The following is a 15414-nucleotide window of genomic DNA, read 5'->3' as shown; positions in this document are numbered from 1 at the left end:
AACTGTAGCCATAGAATTAGTATAAATTTACTGTTTAAAATCAGGAAGCTTATAAATATATTTTTAAATTTTTTTAAAGGAATTGAACATATCACACTGATAACTCCCAAATTTCTATCTTCAGTCCTGACTGCTCATCTGAGTAACAGGCTTGTGTATCAGTTTCTAACTTGAAATCTCCACTTGCATCTCTAACTTAATATGTCCAAATGTAAACTTTTTAAAGCATTTGCTACCCAAGTATTCCCCATTTCTGTGAATAGCACCTTCATTTATCTATTTACTTAGGCCAAAAACTTCAAAATATATATCCTGACCACATTTTATGATCTTCACTGCAACTGTCTCAGTCAAACCAGCACTATACTTGTCTGGATTATTGCAGTAGCTTTCTGCATTCATTAAAGTAGGTTCACTGCATGAAACAGGTCAAAAAAATGTATAAGGCTCACGCAAGAGTACTAGGCAGGTGGATAGATCAGAAGGGCAGTTCTCTTCCATGGGGTCATTCAAGATCTGAAGCCAACGGAGGCCCTGTCACCTTCAACAAGTGCCCTCTATGTCTGCCCAGACAGAAAGAAAAAAGAAATGGGAGAATGGGAGTGAGACATTTTTATGGACCAAGCCTACAAGTGGCCCACATGACCTCTTTTATTACATTTATTGTCTAAGATCCAGTTATGCAGCCACCCCAAATGAATGGCAATAGAGGCTGGACAACATGGTCCAATTGTGTTCCCAAGAAAAAGAAAGAAATTTTGTTGAACAGCTGACAGTTGCTTCCATCCCTCCTAGGTCATTCTAGAACTCTGGCTCTTGGGTAACAATTCAGAAATGGGGGAAACAATTTCTCCTATAAAAGTGGATTGACTGTGGTCGGTAAAGAGGGGCAGTAGTGTAAGGATCATGTCTAATTTCAGAGGGGAAATCCTGTCCTGAAAGCAGCAGCCTTGGGAGGTGCCACCTACAGCAGAAATCTCATGCTAAGTCTGAGGAAAGTGGCAGCGGCAACGACATGATACTAACAGAAGTTTACTGGAGTGGTATTTTCTAAAGAAGCACCTTAGGGCCTGGTTTCACTTCTATAACAGGAAAACGATTTTGGGGGCATGAAAACGTACACACTGAGTCATGGAGAGCTCACAATCAGTTAAAGGAACGTTGCACATTTTTTTGGTGGTAAAAGAAATGACAAGAGTTCTTCACTAAGTCTCTGGGACTCAACCAATTATTTTTACGTTAATAACTGTTTATAACATGTGGGTCGAGGGAGGAGAATTTTAGTGATATTAGTTTTCAGTTGAAGAGACATAGTATTCTAGGAGACAAAGATGGCGAGAGCACCTTTTCTATGTCCATAGAAAAAGTTACCAGAAGTGAAAGAACTGGTAAGAAGTGGTTTCAATGAAGGCAGTATAGTAATGAAGATAAAATAGGATTCCAGGCAATAAATCTTTTTCTACTCTGTAAATACCCCCCTTTCAACATAAAGGCTCTTTAAAGAAATAAGAAAACAAAGCTTTCAGAAGGGGCTTGATACATTATTTATGAACTTATCAAGTGAAAAAAACACCCACTCAGACATTTTAATAAAAACTTTCAACTAATGTATCTAATTTTATTGGTATTTAAAAAAGCCAATTATGAACTGGAAAGTTATTGTTTGTTAAACTGCTACAATGGCTTTCTGCAAATAGAATGTTTACAAACCACTTGGAATCACTTTTCCAAAGTTTCAGTTTCTGAAGGTCAAATAACTATGTAACTGCTTAATAAAGAAGCAAAGAAGTACCTCTAAATGTCTCTCAGCTCTGATGGGCTTATATTCTGCTCCTTAGGTGAGGTATTAGCAAAGCTTATTTATTTTCATTTCCAAGGCTTTTATTTGCTCATTCCCTTGTGGTAAAGCTGATTTCCATGATGATTCCCTTCTTAATTTTAATACCCTTTTTACTCATCATATAGACATAAGAATTTTCCATAAAATAATGAAATCCTTGCAAAGGAAATGAAGACAACTCAGAGAGTAAAGTAAACTAGCTCTTTTTTCAATTAATTGATCCACTGTCATGTGCATAGAAGATTTTTTCAACCTAGGAAAATAAGGTTAATTAACATAAAAAAGCCTCACTCATCTAGATGCTGAATTTTGTATTTTACCCATGCTGCCTTAAGTGCCTTGATTTCCCAGTAATGACCTAGTTCTCCTAATGAGGAACATTAACCCCTGGCTGTAGCTGTCCAGGACTTAATTGTCAACTCCGCTGAAATAGGGGAGTTTGCCGATCAGCAGGTATGCGGTATATTAACTCATGTCATTTCAATCCCTAATAAATAAATCTGTTGCTAAGGCAACAGGAAGACCAGCTCTATCAGTATTCTCCCCTCCCAGTAACCAGCTCCCCCCGCCTCTTTTGGAGGAAACTGCCTTTCACACCAAGCTTAGGAAAAAAAAAAAAAAGGAAATTAACTACATGTAACCATAATTAGAAGTAACATCATTCCTCATCTTAGAAACATATCTAAATTAATAAAAAAGGACAGCAAAGAGAGAAATGCTTTTGACTAAGATCACGAGAAATTATTTCCCTTAACAGGAGATACACACTATGAGTATATATCTGAGTAAGAACAAATCTCAAACATTTCACCTTTTTGTGTTTCTGAATTTTCCCCTTCTTTTGTTTAACCAACAAATGATGCTAGCTCGAATAGTGCTGAAATAGCTAATTAGTTGCATAACCAATAAAGATGATACAAGGGGGAAAAAACCCTTACATAATTTATAATAGTTATTGCTATTCTACCTTGGAAATCTTTGGTGTGATTGAGTGAAAAAAATAAAAGGAAACAAAAATAATATGGTCACTTAACCTTTGCCTGGGTAACCTAGAAGAGCCACAGGATCTCATTCACTTGAGATTTTAAATGAGAGTTTAAAAAGTGATTTCAATGGATTGTTTTAAAACGATTTAACATCTGGATTATGGTGAAGGAGTAGGTGAAAAAAATAATCTACAGGGATCTCCTCTTCTGGATTTATTTTTCAGTGATAACTTAGAAATTATGTTGGTTTTAATCAGTTTGAGCTTTTCTGCTCAAATGCTACTACTCTTCCGTTAAAATAAATTACTGTATTTTAACAAACTCCTAAAGGATTTGTATTTACAATTGCTATAAAGGTATTTCATAAAAACAAACTGACCAAAAAACCATAGGTTTTATAAAAGGAAGGCTGATCACATGACCACCTCCACCTGTCATTTGGTAAATTAAATTCCTCTGTGTTTTCACTGTCATCTTTCCCAGGAAGAGAATACTTGTCCTCAAACGGACTTCTTGAGCATGTGATAGTCAGTCACCAAATCATCATTAAGTAACATCGACTAAATTCACCCATATGTCAGGTACTCTGTCTAGATCTGTTGAAAAAAATCCCCCCAAACAAAAGAAAGTTTCTGTCTCTATCCCGGAGGACTTTAGGACCTAAAACAAATGACACCACATAAAACACGAAATGAGCAGGGCTTGGAGGCATGTGAAAAGCACAAATTCTGTTACATGTTTACGTGGTGCACTGGACTGCACAGTGCCCTTGGTGCATGGAAATTCATAGTCAGGGGGATTCACACATCACTGGAATTTAAATCAGGGACGATGTCAGTGGAAGGCAGAGGATTTCAGGGCATCCCTAGAGAAATGTTATGGTAGCTACTATCATGGAAAGGTAGAAAACACCATACATTAAGAGCAACAGGGATGTTAGTACTGGAAAAGGGAGGAAAGAATGGGCTAATTAAAGAGAGGCTAGGTCAACTGGAATGGTGTGAAGAAAGGTTTAGTGACTAGAAAGGAGAAATATATTTAAACATACACATACTCATATACATGACACAAAACGTATAAAAAGAAATAGACAATCTATCTACCTACCCACCCACCCATCCACTCATCTATCCATCCATCCATCCATCCATCCATCCATCCATATCACCTAGCTTTCTACTTCCTAACTCACCTACCCCTGACCTGTGCTTGTAAGTAAATTCCGGTATGCGAAATTGATCAAGAGTGAGGACACAAGGACACAAGGGCGGACATGGGTCTTGAGCGGCTGAAGATGACTGTCATAAGCATACCACAATCGAACAGCACCATTTTCAACAATTAGTATGTTTATGAAATGAGTCAGGTTTAGCAAACTTTTTAACCATGTTAGGTAAAGAACTTTAGTTTATGATATTCTAGAGATAACAATACCAAGATAATAATGACTATAGGTGTGGAAGTTCTTTATGCTGACATGGTGTGTTAGAAAGTTAAAAACAACCCAAGAGGCAATGAGAAATGAAATGTTGATTCTGTATTTGTTTTCTTCATATGTTCAATGGTTTGGAAAATAGTCACCAAGGTACCTATAAATGGAATTTTGCAAATTATAAATGGGATTTGGTAAGGCTATTATTTTGGACATGAATTTCCTAGTATCTATTTTCCTACTACTTATTTAAAATCTTAGAATAGATTACTACAGATTCATCTATACTGCTATGATAGAGGACAAAATAAAACTATTAGGCACACAGTAATTTTAGCCAGGTATTTGACTTCATTTTTTTTCAATGATTCTAGTAAAGTTCTTTAGATAGCTTTTTGTTTTTAAAATGCCAGAGTTCATTTTAAATTCTTTAAGGACAAAAACAAACCAACCCACCAGCAAACAAAACTGCCTCCAAAAAACTCTAGGCAAAAACATATAACTGAAGAAAACTTGTCATCCAATTGAGAATGACTAAACAATTAGAATCTTATCATTCACGTGAGCTTGGACTGTCCAATTGATGAATAAACAGAGAACTGGCTAGATGATCCCTTTCTAAGATATTGGCCATTATTCCTAGTGAATCTGAGAATTAGATACTTACACTACTTCTTACATTAAAGATTATTTAATGGAAATGTGACAATGGATAGTGCTTTTGGAAAGCACCTATGGAATTATCTTTTTTAGAGACTGGAATAGGTAAGATGGATTGTCACAGGTCGGAGGAAGCTTTGGTGGCGAGTGCTGAAAGGCAGATGGCCAGAGCACATGACCATCTTTTCCAGAACGGTTATTCTGCGAGAATCATACTTCTCTTAGAAAAACAGATTTATACATAACACTAGAACAGAACAAAGAACATTAGTGTCCAAAACCCAGCACTCTGCCTTTCTGTTCACATCCTGGCATGGCACCCAAAACTGACCTCCCAAAGTATTCTAAAGGTAATGACCAGTAAAACCTGAAAGATTTAAGATGGCCTATTTACCAAACTTTTCCTAAGTTATCTCAGTAATGAGAAAACCAAGATAAGTTTACTTTGGCCTGCAAAGCATATCATCCAATCATCCAAAACACATCTTTTCTGAAGGCAGTCATCAATTTTGTTTTCAAAGCTGTATTTTTAAACCTCAGAGAGTCAAAGAACGAAAAAGAGTAACTTACTTTACTACCAAGTAATAAAGCATAATTTTCCATTTTATATCAATCACTTATTTTCGGTTAGAAATCACCAAAGTTTCTAAAAATATAGTATGTCAAATTCTTTCAATATTATGGCACATGTTTTACTTCAGTGATTTACCTAAGTGTGTTTCAAAACTGTTTCTATTTCTGAATGACTGGTCTTTTTCCTTTCCAAATTCACACCCCTAATTATATCAACTTTGCATAAATCGATTTATCATTACTTTACAGAAAATGCTGCAAATACCATACAGCTCATAAAAAGTCATTCTACTTTAAGTGAAGAGCTTTGACAGTTTCTCCACATCCCAAGTGATAAGGTCACAGTAGAACTTATAACTACCGCTACTCAAATAATTTCAAAGTCCTTAATATGCCTCACAGCCCACTCCTACCTTATTTTTCCTAACCAGAATATACCTACTTCATAGGGGGTTTAAGAGCAGAACAGAATTTCTTACATCATCGATCTCTATCCTATGGCCTTCTAAACTATTTAGCCCATGTTGAGAGAAATCCTGTTTGTTCTGAGAGAGTCTTCTTATATAAACACGTGTTTGCTATCAAGTGCTAAGCCAAAACTGTAATATGTTAATGTTCAGGGCAAGAAAATTTAGTCTATGAGAACCAAAAATGAGCCAATTCCAATGGCTGGTGGCAGCCATATTTTTGTATATATATCATTATCAGTTCCATTGGACAGTGGTTCTCACTGGGTAGACTGAATTCCTGAGGGTACTCAAGACTCGTTTAAGTTGCCTGCAAAGTCAAACTATTTTCATAAGGATCCTTAGATGTAATTTGCCTTTTTCACTGTGTTGACATATGCCCCAATAATGCAAAAGCACTCATGGGTAAAACTGTTGGTGCCTTTGTGGTTTTACCCATCAAGGGGTAAATCAAGGCAATGGCACCAAACTGAACCAGCAGAGATCATATTCTTCACCACTTACACTTGCAGTAAAAGAAAAAAAAATAAAAAAAAATAAAAGAAAAACATGTCTGTTTTACTTAATGTCCTTGAAGAAGCAGTAAAAATGACTAATTTTAATAAATTTCATCCCTTTAATAGACATTTTTTAATATTCTGTATAATAAAATGGGAAACATACACAAAGCATTTCTAGTGCATACCAAGGTACAATGGCTGTCTTGAGAAAAAGTATTAGTACGACTGAGGTGTGAGCTAAACAACTAATAGCTGTCTTTTTAAATGAAACACTGAGTTTACGTCAAAGAATAACTGATAGACAAACCATGGTTAATCAGACTTGGTTATTTGGCACATATTACCTCAAATATGAACCACGTGAACCTATTACTTCAAGGAAAACAACCAGTAATATTTGTTGCAATGATAAATTCAAGCTTTTAAGTGAACATTAGAATTTTGGAAAAAATGTATTTATACTCTTAGCTTGACAGCTTTCCAATACTCAAAAATTTCTATTATGAGATCAGTGGCAATATTAAATATAATTTTTTAATATTGAATAATGAATTGTATCAACATTTGGAAGATCTACAGAACTCAGTGAACCTATATTTTCCAAGTCACCAATGCATCATATCACAACATCCATTCAAACTGCAAGTAATAGAGCATAAAGAATTCACTGATGTGGTTTCTGATTCCACATTACTGCTAACCTTTAAGGAACTCCTACTTGTCAAGTTCTGATATAGTATCAAAGAAGAATACCCACAATATTCTGAACAGGTCATTAAAACACTCCTCACTTTTCCAACTATATCTCTTTGTGAGGCAGGATTTTCTTCATAAACTTCTACCAAAACAACATATTATAACAGATTAAATACTTAAGCAGATATATGAATCCAACTCACTACTAATTAGACAGACATTATAGATTTAAAGAAATGCAATGCTGCTCTTCTTATTCATCTTTTTTGTTTTGGAAAATATAGGTATTTTTCATAAAAATACATTATTTATGTTAACATGTATTGGGTTCTTTATTGTTATTTTTAAATAATTTAATGTAGATTTAAAAACTTTTCCCTCAGTTTTACTACTTACTGTAGTTTCTAATACAGTAAGTATTGATAGGTATAATCTCAATAAACAAGAGCTCTTCAGTGTCCCAATAATTGTTAAGAGTGTGAAGTGGTCTTGAGATCAAAGAGTTTGAGAATTGGGGTCTAGAGAGAGTGATCTTTCAATGTATTCTAAACTTGTTTTTATTTCTTGGTCCCTCCCACAGTGTGTCTTTTGTGCCCATTATAATAAAGAGAATATTTACAAAAGGGTTGGAACCTGGTATAATATTATAATATTTGTATAATATTTGGGAAGAAAATAGTTAAAAAAAGCAAGCATTGCCAATTGCAGTCTATTTTTTACAGGTCTTTATAAGTCATTTCTATTAACGGTGCTTTGTTATAGATGTTTATAACAAAACATTAAAGACTGAGTAGAAAGAAGAAAACAAATTACTCTGCAGAGAACCCAGAAACTCTGCTAAAATACTGTCAGTTATTTATCTACTGTCAGCAGAGGTTGCACACTATAATCCTTGACAAGCTCAGATTCAGAAAGAATGAGGAGAGGGGGCAAGCATTGCATTTAAGGGCCTGTTCTCATGCACAGACATTTTAACACAGATTTAAAGCCAGAATGTATCTTCTAGAAAATGTCACTTTTGATTTTGATACATATTCTAGCAAGTAGGCTCTACATTTGGTTGACTTAGTACGAGATATGTTAGAGGCTAACACTATATTTTAGACCATTCATGATCCCAGCGTGGAACTAACACAATGAGGTCAGCATCACTTCATTTTTAGAGTTGGCTACCGCAACTGCATGATTTCATGGGCATATTTTTTATGATAAGGAGGAGGGTTTTATTTTTGTTTTGTCAGGCAAGGTAATGACAGGGTCTAAGAACCCTATCGCCCTCTCCAGTGTTCATTTCTCCTTTATGTTGATAGGGGAAACAATCATCAATGTGTTCTCCTGTCCTGAAACACCTTCTCCCTGGAAGAGATACATGGCCAGGGTAAAACTGCAACGGACTGAAAAGCTTCCTGCAGCCTACTCCACAGAAAAACCCCCTTTGCAAGCAGGGAGTTCAAGTTGCTCTCAATACTGACAAGAACATGTGAAACACAAGGATGGGGGAAGCTCAGCCTGAGAGGGTTGAATAAGAAACACAACCCTGGTCATTTCTTGGAGAAAATCATCGTTTCCTTCAGAATACAATTCATATTGACTGGTCAATTATATGATTTCCACCCATACGATCAGGGGTCTAAATAAATGTGTGCTTGTAGCTGGGGATGTTTGATGAATGCTGAACCAGAATCTTAATTTTCTAATTCATATTCACCAATTAAAAATAAACTGTATTTTTATGAGCAAATTTACATAAATCAGATGATAAAGCATCTACCAGTAAAGGGTAGGAGTTCAGCTCACAATATTTGCATAAATTCTCCTAAAGAAAATATAGGCGTTTTAGATTTTCATTGAAGAGTCTTGCTGCGTTGGAACTCTAATGGGCTTAGAACAGTAAATTTTGAAGAAACTGATTGCTACCCCTGTAGCTAGTAAATGTCTGCCTAGACCCAGTGGCATTTGAAAAAAGTGTTTTATCATAAAATTATCCCAGCAGAGTCCATTCTGCAAGATAACATCATCATCATCATCATCAGTACTCCATGCAGGACCCAACAGCTCTGGCACAATATTGCCAGTCATTTATCTGTTGTCAGCACAGGTTACACACTGTAATCCTTGACTGCCTCGGAATTAGAATGTCTTTGATGTCCCCACAAGAGTTTTTTGCCCGAAGGCTTTACCAATGCTCGGCGGCTCAGTGTTTATTCCTCGTAATCTTCCTCTCATCTCCAGGCTAGCAGTGACAGATGGTTATGGGCACACAATAGTATTAAGAGTTTGATATTTTTTTTTATGCTGTGCTCTCTGTACAACAAATAGCTATCAGACGCGGGCCAGAGAGCTGACATGGCTCGCTTAGGTAATGGCAAACAAACAGCTCGGGTTGATGCTTTCTGTCATTTCCCCTCCTAACCCTGCTTGTTTTCATTGTATACTCTCAAAGGTAAACTATATTAACCTTATAGACTGTTATTAAAAAGATATATCTATATGAGCATAAAGTGCTTTTCTTTTCTCTTTTTCTTACTCTTTTGATTATGAAAGTAATACTGCTGACATATTGAACAAATATCGAATGTCAACATAAATTTTTAGTGTGTGATAATATCCCCCTTCATATAGCTGTGTGTCAGGCGGGAACTCGCGGATGATGCATAGCAGTAAATAACCCAAACAAAATTAGTTCTCTTGTCAGCTTCTACCTTGTATGTCCCCAGGCATCAGTAAAATTGACTGCACGCTAGATTTTCAAAATTAGCCCTAATGTTAGCTATGTGTCTGGCAACCTCCAAGTTTCCAGTGTTCTACTATATTACCCGTAAGGATGAATGTGTTACTTTTATATTTTGGCATTTACTCTTGCTGATGCGGCTTTTTTCCCTCTTCTCCAAATTAAAAATAATTTAGCTTTAACAATAAGAATGTGCACAAACATAATGCTGCATCTCTTTAAGCAACTAACTTTAGGCAGTTAAATTAAATTAAAGCAAAAATATACAAAGGAAGAGAGGGAATTATTCAATTTAATATTGTTAATTTTATTAACATAGCTGTCTTATTTTGTGCAAAGTACTGAATAACACGGTTCTCACTCTTTCCTCCATATTGCTGTTTTGTAACAGCAGTCTGCAAATTATTTTTTGTGGTAACCCAGAAATAAACTTTTTAGAACTGATTTTCTTGCAATAAACATTACTTGAGAGACTACCAAAGGTTAGCAGAATAAAATGAAAGGCTTTTCAGAAGGGAGTAAATGATGACATCTATTTTACCTTGAAACAGGTTAATTTCATCCAGAGCCACTGCATTTTAAAATAACATGAAGGAATACTAAACTTTGTCACATTCTAAGTAAAATATGATTTAAAAATAAATGTTACTCCCTTAGAAAGGCTCTGCTGGAAGTGTGAAGTTGAACAAATAAATCCAAAAACACATTCCACATCAACTTTCAATCCCTAAATTTTACGTTCATACATTTAGAATCAAAGATGAAAATCCCTTTAGGTACCAGATGCTGCAGATCAACTGGGAGGGCTTCTGGAGTTTTAATGTGCTGGAAGTCAAATCCTCGGCAAAGGCGCTTTGCCCGGCCGGTGTAGTGTGCTTATTACTTCACCTGCAAACAGTTGCTCTCAGAAAATCGGACCTAATGATCAGCCCAGCATCTCTGCAATAAAGAGACCATAATCTGTGGGGGAAGTGAACTCTAATCAGGCCACATGCAGATTAAACTAACTGGGAGGAATAAAAACTAGATTAAAATGTTCATGCCTAATACCAGAAGATTATCAGGACATTTTACCTCTTTAAATCCTAATTTATAGGAGCCAGGGTTAAGTTTATGAGTTTATATTTGGTGGGATTACACACCACAGTTGATTTTCCTCTGTTTAGAAAAGATTCAGCTAGATAGAAAGTATTTTGCTTAGCCCAATACAGAGGCATTGGGGTGAAGGGAAACAGTTTCCAATGTACTGATGTATATCATGATAAGCAAAATAAAGGCACCCAGTTGAAACTGGTCAAAGTAGAAAATAATGGAAATTGTTCTTATTTTAATGATAATACTGCTTTATCAATGTGCATATGTGAAATAGTTTTGTGATGATGTGTGTGTAAATATAAAATACATATAAAATGGAATCCTATTCTTATACCTTGAAAATTCTTGAATAAGATTTGATTTCCTAGAAGTGCCTAGCTACTGTTAGTTGGTCAAATCACTGCAAATAATGATCTGCAATTCAAATTTAATCTAAGCACACAACGATTAATGTAAAGATATTGAGTAGCACCATCTTGGCACCACATTCGTAGTACTACCACATTAAAACAATCTTTTTTTCTAAAGCTATAGCAACAGCAAATTAATAAGTCAATCATCAGAATATATGTTCTATTACTAGGTCTACAACTTTTATTAAACTGGCATGTCTTGACTTACCACCTGTGAGGCCAGACAATGTGTAGTGGTCTTTGGTGGTCATCAACTCCATCCAAAATTTCACATGGATCTTGTTTATCTTCCCCATGATGAGAGCTTGAATTATCTGATGAGTTGGACTTTCTCAAGTGTGACTCCTGCATTAATGAATTACCCAGATTGCCTTGCTGTGCACTATCAGGGCCAGAGTGTGCATTGTACTCAGAATCAAAATTCTTCAATAAATTCCTGGAATCTCTCTGCTCTGGTTGAAATGGAAGGTCCACAGGTAAAGTAGTACCACTATTTCTTTTAAGGCTGAGCATCTTCTTTAAATGGGTTGTTTTGTGCTTAGGCATGAATCTGTTACAAAAAGGAAATGCAATATACTTTTAGTGGAAAAAAAATATGCAAAATTTGTCCTTTACCTTCCTGTAAGGACATAATGATTATATATAAAACTGAGAAAAAAGTAAAGATGTTATAACAAAAATTCTAGGAAAAGTACAAAAAGTAGTGGCCACGAAGAGAAAGTTCAAAAGTTTGAAATCAGACCAGGCTGTTTTTGAATGGTTTCTAAAGAGTTTCTGTGGCTATAAAACCTGCATTGCAAACACCATAAAACATAAGATTAGAGAGATGCTTTCTCACTCTTCCCTCTCTCATTCTGTGTTTTCCAGTCACCAAACAGCTCAGTGCTTATTGTCAAGCCATACATGCTCATTAACCTACAAAAATGTTTGCAACTTCCTTGATTAAGACTTGCCATTTCTGCTCAGGACTGTTCTGTATTCCCGGGCACCTGCATATACTTTTTATGAAATTGATCTCATTAATGTTTCCTAAAGTATATTTTAATATGTTTTCATTATCATTTGTACCTTATATTTCCATACTTTATCATACAGAGTTTAAGAACTGATACTTATTGACACAGAATCTAAATAAAATGAAATCTTAAAAAAATTGTAATATAACTTAAAAGTTGTGAGCCATATGTACAAATAGAGGATCTATCCTCAAGGAACTCACCATTTTTGGGGGGAGCAAACCATTAGTGCTTAGAATAGAGTGGAGACAGACATGTGAATGGCCCTATGTTGGGACGTACTATGCACACAATGGACACTCCAGTTTTTTAAACTGAGATGAGCAAGAGATTAATTCTGACTTGGGGATCAGTAGGGTTTTCGGTGAAGCATTTTTCAAGGCAGGGAAGGGAAGTTCTGGAATGAAAGAACAGTGTGATTAAAGAAAAAGGGGTGTGAAGGAACACATGCTCTTTGGGGAAGAACATACAATCTGAAGAGGCTGATGCGTGTCTGGGACGTGAGGTCTGGAGGGGTACACTGGGCCAGACGATTAATCGAGTGGTTTCTGAGTTCCTGAGGCCCATCCAGAGACTTGGGTCCTACTCTGAATTGTTGAGTAAGTGAAGAATAAAGAATACAGGCACTTAGGAGGTAGGTGGGAAGGAAAAACCATGGAAGGAGAGCAAACATGAACATGAGAAAGCATAGAAAGAAAATCCGAGAGAGTAATATGATACTATTGAGATGAATCAAGAGCCCTCAAGCAATGTGTAAAACAGGAATCAAAAACCCTAAAAGAATGTGTAGAAAGGGGCGTGAAACACTGCAGAGGTGCTACAGCAGCAGAAACAAGAAGCTTCTGGCCTTGTCACACTGTGGTCACTGGCCACTCAGTGAGCAGTCCCTGTGGAGTGGCGCAGGCAAAAACCAGACTGCAGGAAGTGAGTGTGTGAAGGGCAGAGAGAAGGAGATAGAAGAGGAGAAGGGTGAGGAAGGTAAGGCTGAATTTTTTAAATGGGGCACTTGGACACAGGATAAATCACTTGGGGACACTCGCTAGGGAAGCAAGCAGGATCCTGAAGCAACAGAAACGTCTTACAAGATGGACGCAGAAAGGCAATATAACATGTGTGATAGTAGCAGGATTCTTGGCATGGGGGGAAAGTAGGGCCTTGTAAAAGAAAATGAACCTAGCTTTCTTGTAAAGCTGAGGCAAGAAGGAGAGAAAAATGAAGCTTACCCCCCCTCCCCCGCCACAAACAAACCCATTTTAGGTGGCAGGTGTGGAATCTAAGGAATTGTGTCACCGAAGTGCTAGGCCAGGTCATCTATTTCAGATGAGGTGAGTAAAGGTGGAGATGGGGTTTAAGAATCCAGCCGAGGGACCAGAACAGTCACTGTAGGGACAGGGAGAGGGCACAGCTAGGGCTGAGAGCAGGGGCCGGAGGAACACTCGGAACAGTGGGTCCGCGGGAACCGGAAACAATGTCTTTGGCTGTAGCATCCTATGCACATTCCAGAATCAGAAAGCTTGTTTGGGAGTGGGGGGGCTTCTGTGTTTGTTTCAATAAAGCCCTTTAAATGTCTATTCTGATTTCAAATGCCTTGAGAAAAATCAACCGAATATGTAAGAACTCTCCAAGTAATAAATAGATGATTGTACAAAGAGAGATAAAACACAAAGAATGGTACTAGCCCCTTAAGTACACCCTAATTAAATAACAACTTTAGTCCTTGTTTTAAAATGGAAAGAAACCTGGGCATTTACAGATAGTAGTTTCAGACCTCATAGGTCCAAAATTATTAGAGGGACAAACCAATTTTCTCCTGAAACAAATTCAAAATACTGAGGAGATTCTAAGTATTTAAAACAACAACAGCAACAACAAAAATTCTCATCAATCACGACAAAAGGTAAAAAAAAAATAAATGACTATGACAGTATCTTCAAATTCTCCTAAACAAAAGGAACAAATGGTAAGAGAAGGAACATCTGTACATATTTAGAAAACAAGTGAAGTAACCTATTTGTTTGTGTCGGATAAAGAATGCCAGGCAAGCTTAAAAGGGATTTTAACAGAATTACAAACTTAGTGCACGAAGGATTCACAATAAAAAAAAAAAAATCAATAGGCATTGAAACAACATATCTTCATTTTAGAAAACAGTATCATGACCCATCTTACTCATAAAATCCATTTATATTGGCCAGCATGTGAGCAAAACTGCAAATTAAAAGAGACAGGAGATTGGCTAAAGGGTTGTAAACAACGGGAATTGGTAACTGACAAGGAATTTAGCTGTGGGCAAGGTGCTAGGCTTGCTTTTATTCCACACGTTTCCTAAATGTTCTCAAGGAAGAATAGAATCCCATGTTAACACAGGTTGCGGATGACTGACTTGATAGGTAGTAGTGAATAAGGACAGGGCATGCAAAGATGCAGACTATAAATAGGGACAGTAACCAAAACAGCTTACAAATCTCACGAGATTGAAAAAATCAAAATAAACCTTGAATGCAAGTAGGACACACGGAAAACACTTTTAGGCCATCCTGAGTTTGACAATTTGAGCAAGTGCTGATTTGACCCAGCGAACCGATGCCACTTAGTTCAGGATCCTGTTGTACAGGGAAGGAAGACACTAAGTCTGCCGGGATAGAATACTGTGGAAATGCTGATTTCATCTAGGGCACCTAAGAACTGTGGATGTTCGAAAATTAGAGGGTTCTTAGAAGAGCAATAATCATGATTAAGGCAATGGAAGAATTGATTTATGAGGACAGATTAAAGGAGCTAAATATGAATAGCCTGGTTAAGTGACAACTAGAGGGGTACATAATAGGAGTCTCTAAGGAAAAAGAATAATTATTTAGCCCGGTACAAGGGGGTATAACTAGGAGTAATGAGATGAAATTAAGAATGGGAAAATTTAAGCTGAATTTCAAGAAAAACTCCCTGATGGTGTAATTTATTAGCTCATGGAATAAATCCCCTATGGAAATGCTACAGCTAGGGAAACT

At 36.6% G+C, this 15414-nt stretch overlaps 1 protein-coding gene across 1 annotated transcript in view; it reads right to left on the bottom strand.

Moving 5' to 3' along the window:
- Window positions 1-15414, bottom strand: part of GTDC1 (glycosyltransferase like domain containing 1) — a 261970-nt gene that overhangs the window by 45361 nt on the left and 201195 nt on the right. The window contains 1 exon segment of the mRNA XM_069472992.1: window positions 11602-11943. Within this exon segment, the coding sequence (XP_069329093.1) occupies window positions 11602-11943 (342 nt within the window).

Source organism: Eulemur rufifrons, chromosome 1 (genome assembly GCF_041146395.1).
Source record: "Eulemur rufifrons isolate Redbay chromosome 1, OSU_ERuf_1, whole genome shotgun sequence".
NCBI classification, from domain to species: Eukaryota; Metazoa; Chordata; class Mammalia; order Primates; family Lemuridae; genus Eulemur; species Eulemur rufifrons.
The sequence above is the reverse complement of the archived record's forward strand: the minus strand, read 5'-3'. Positions and strand labels throughout refer to the sequence as shown.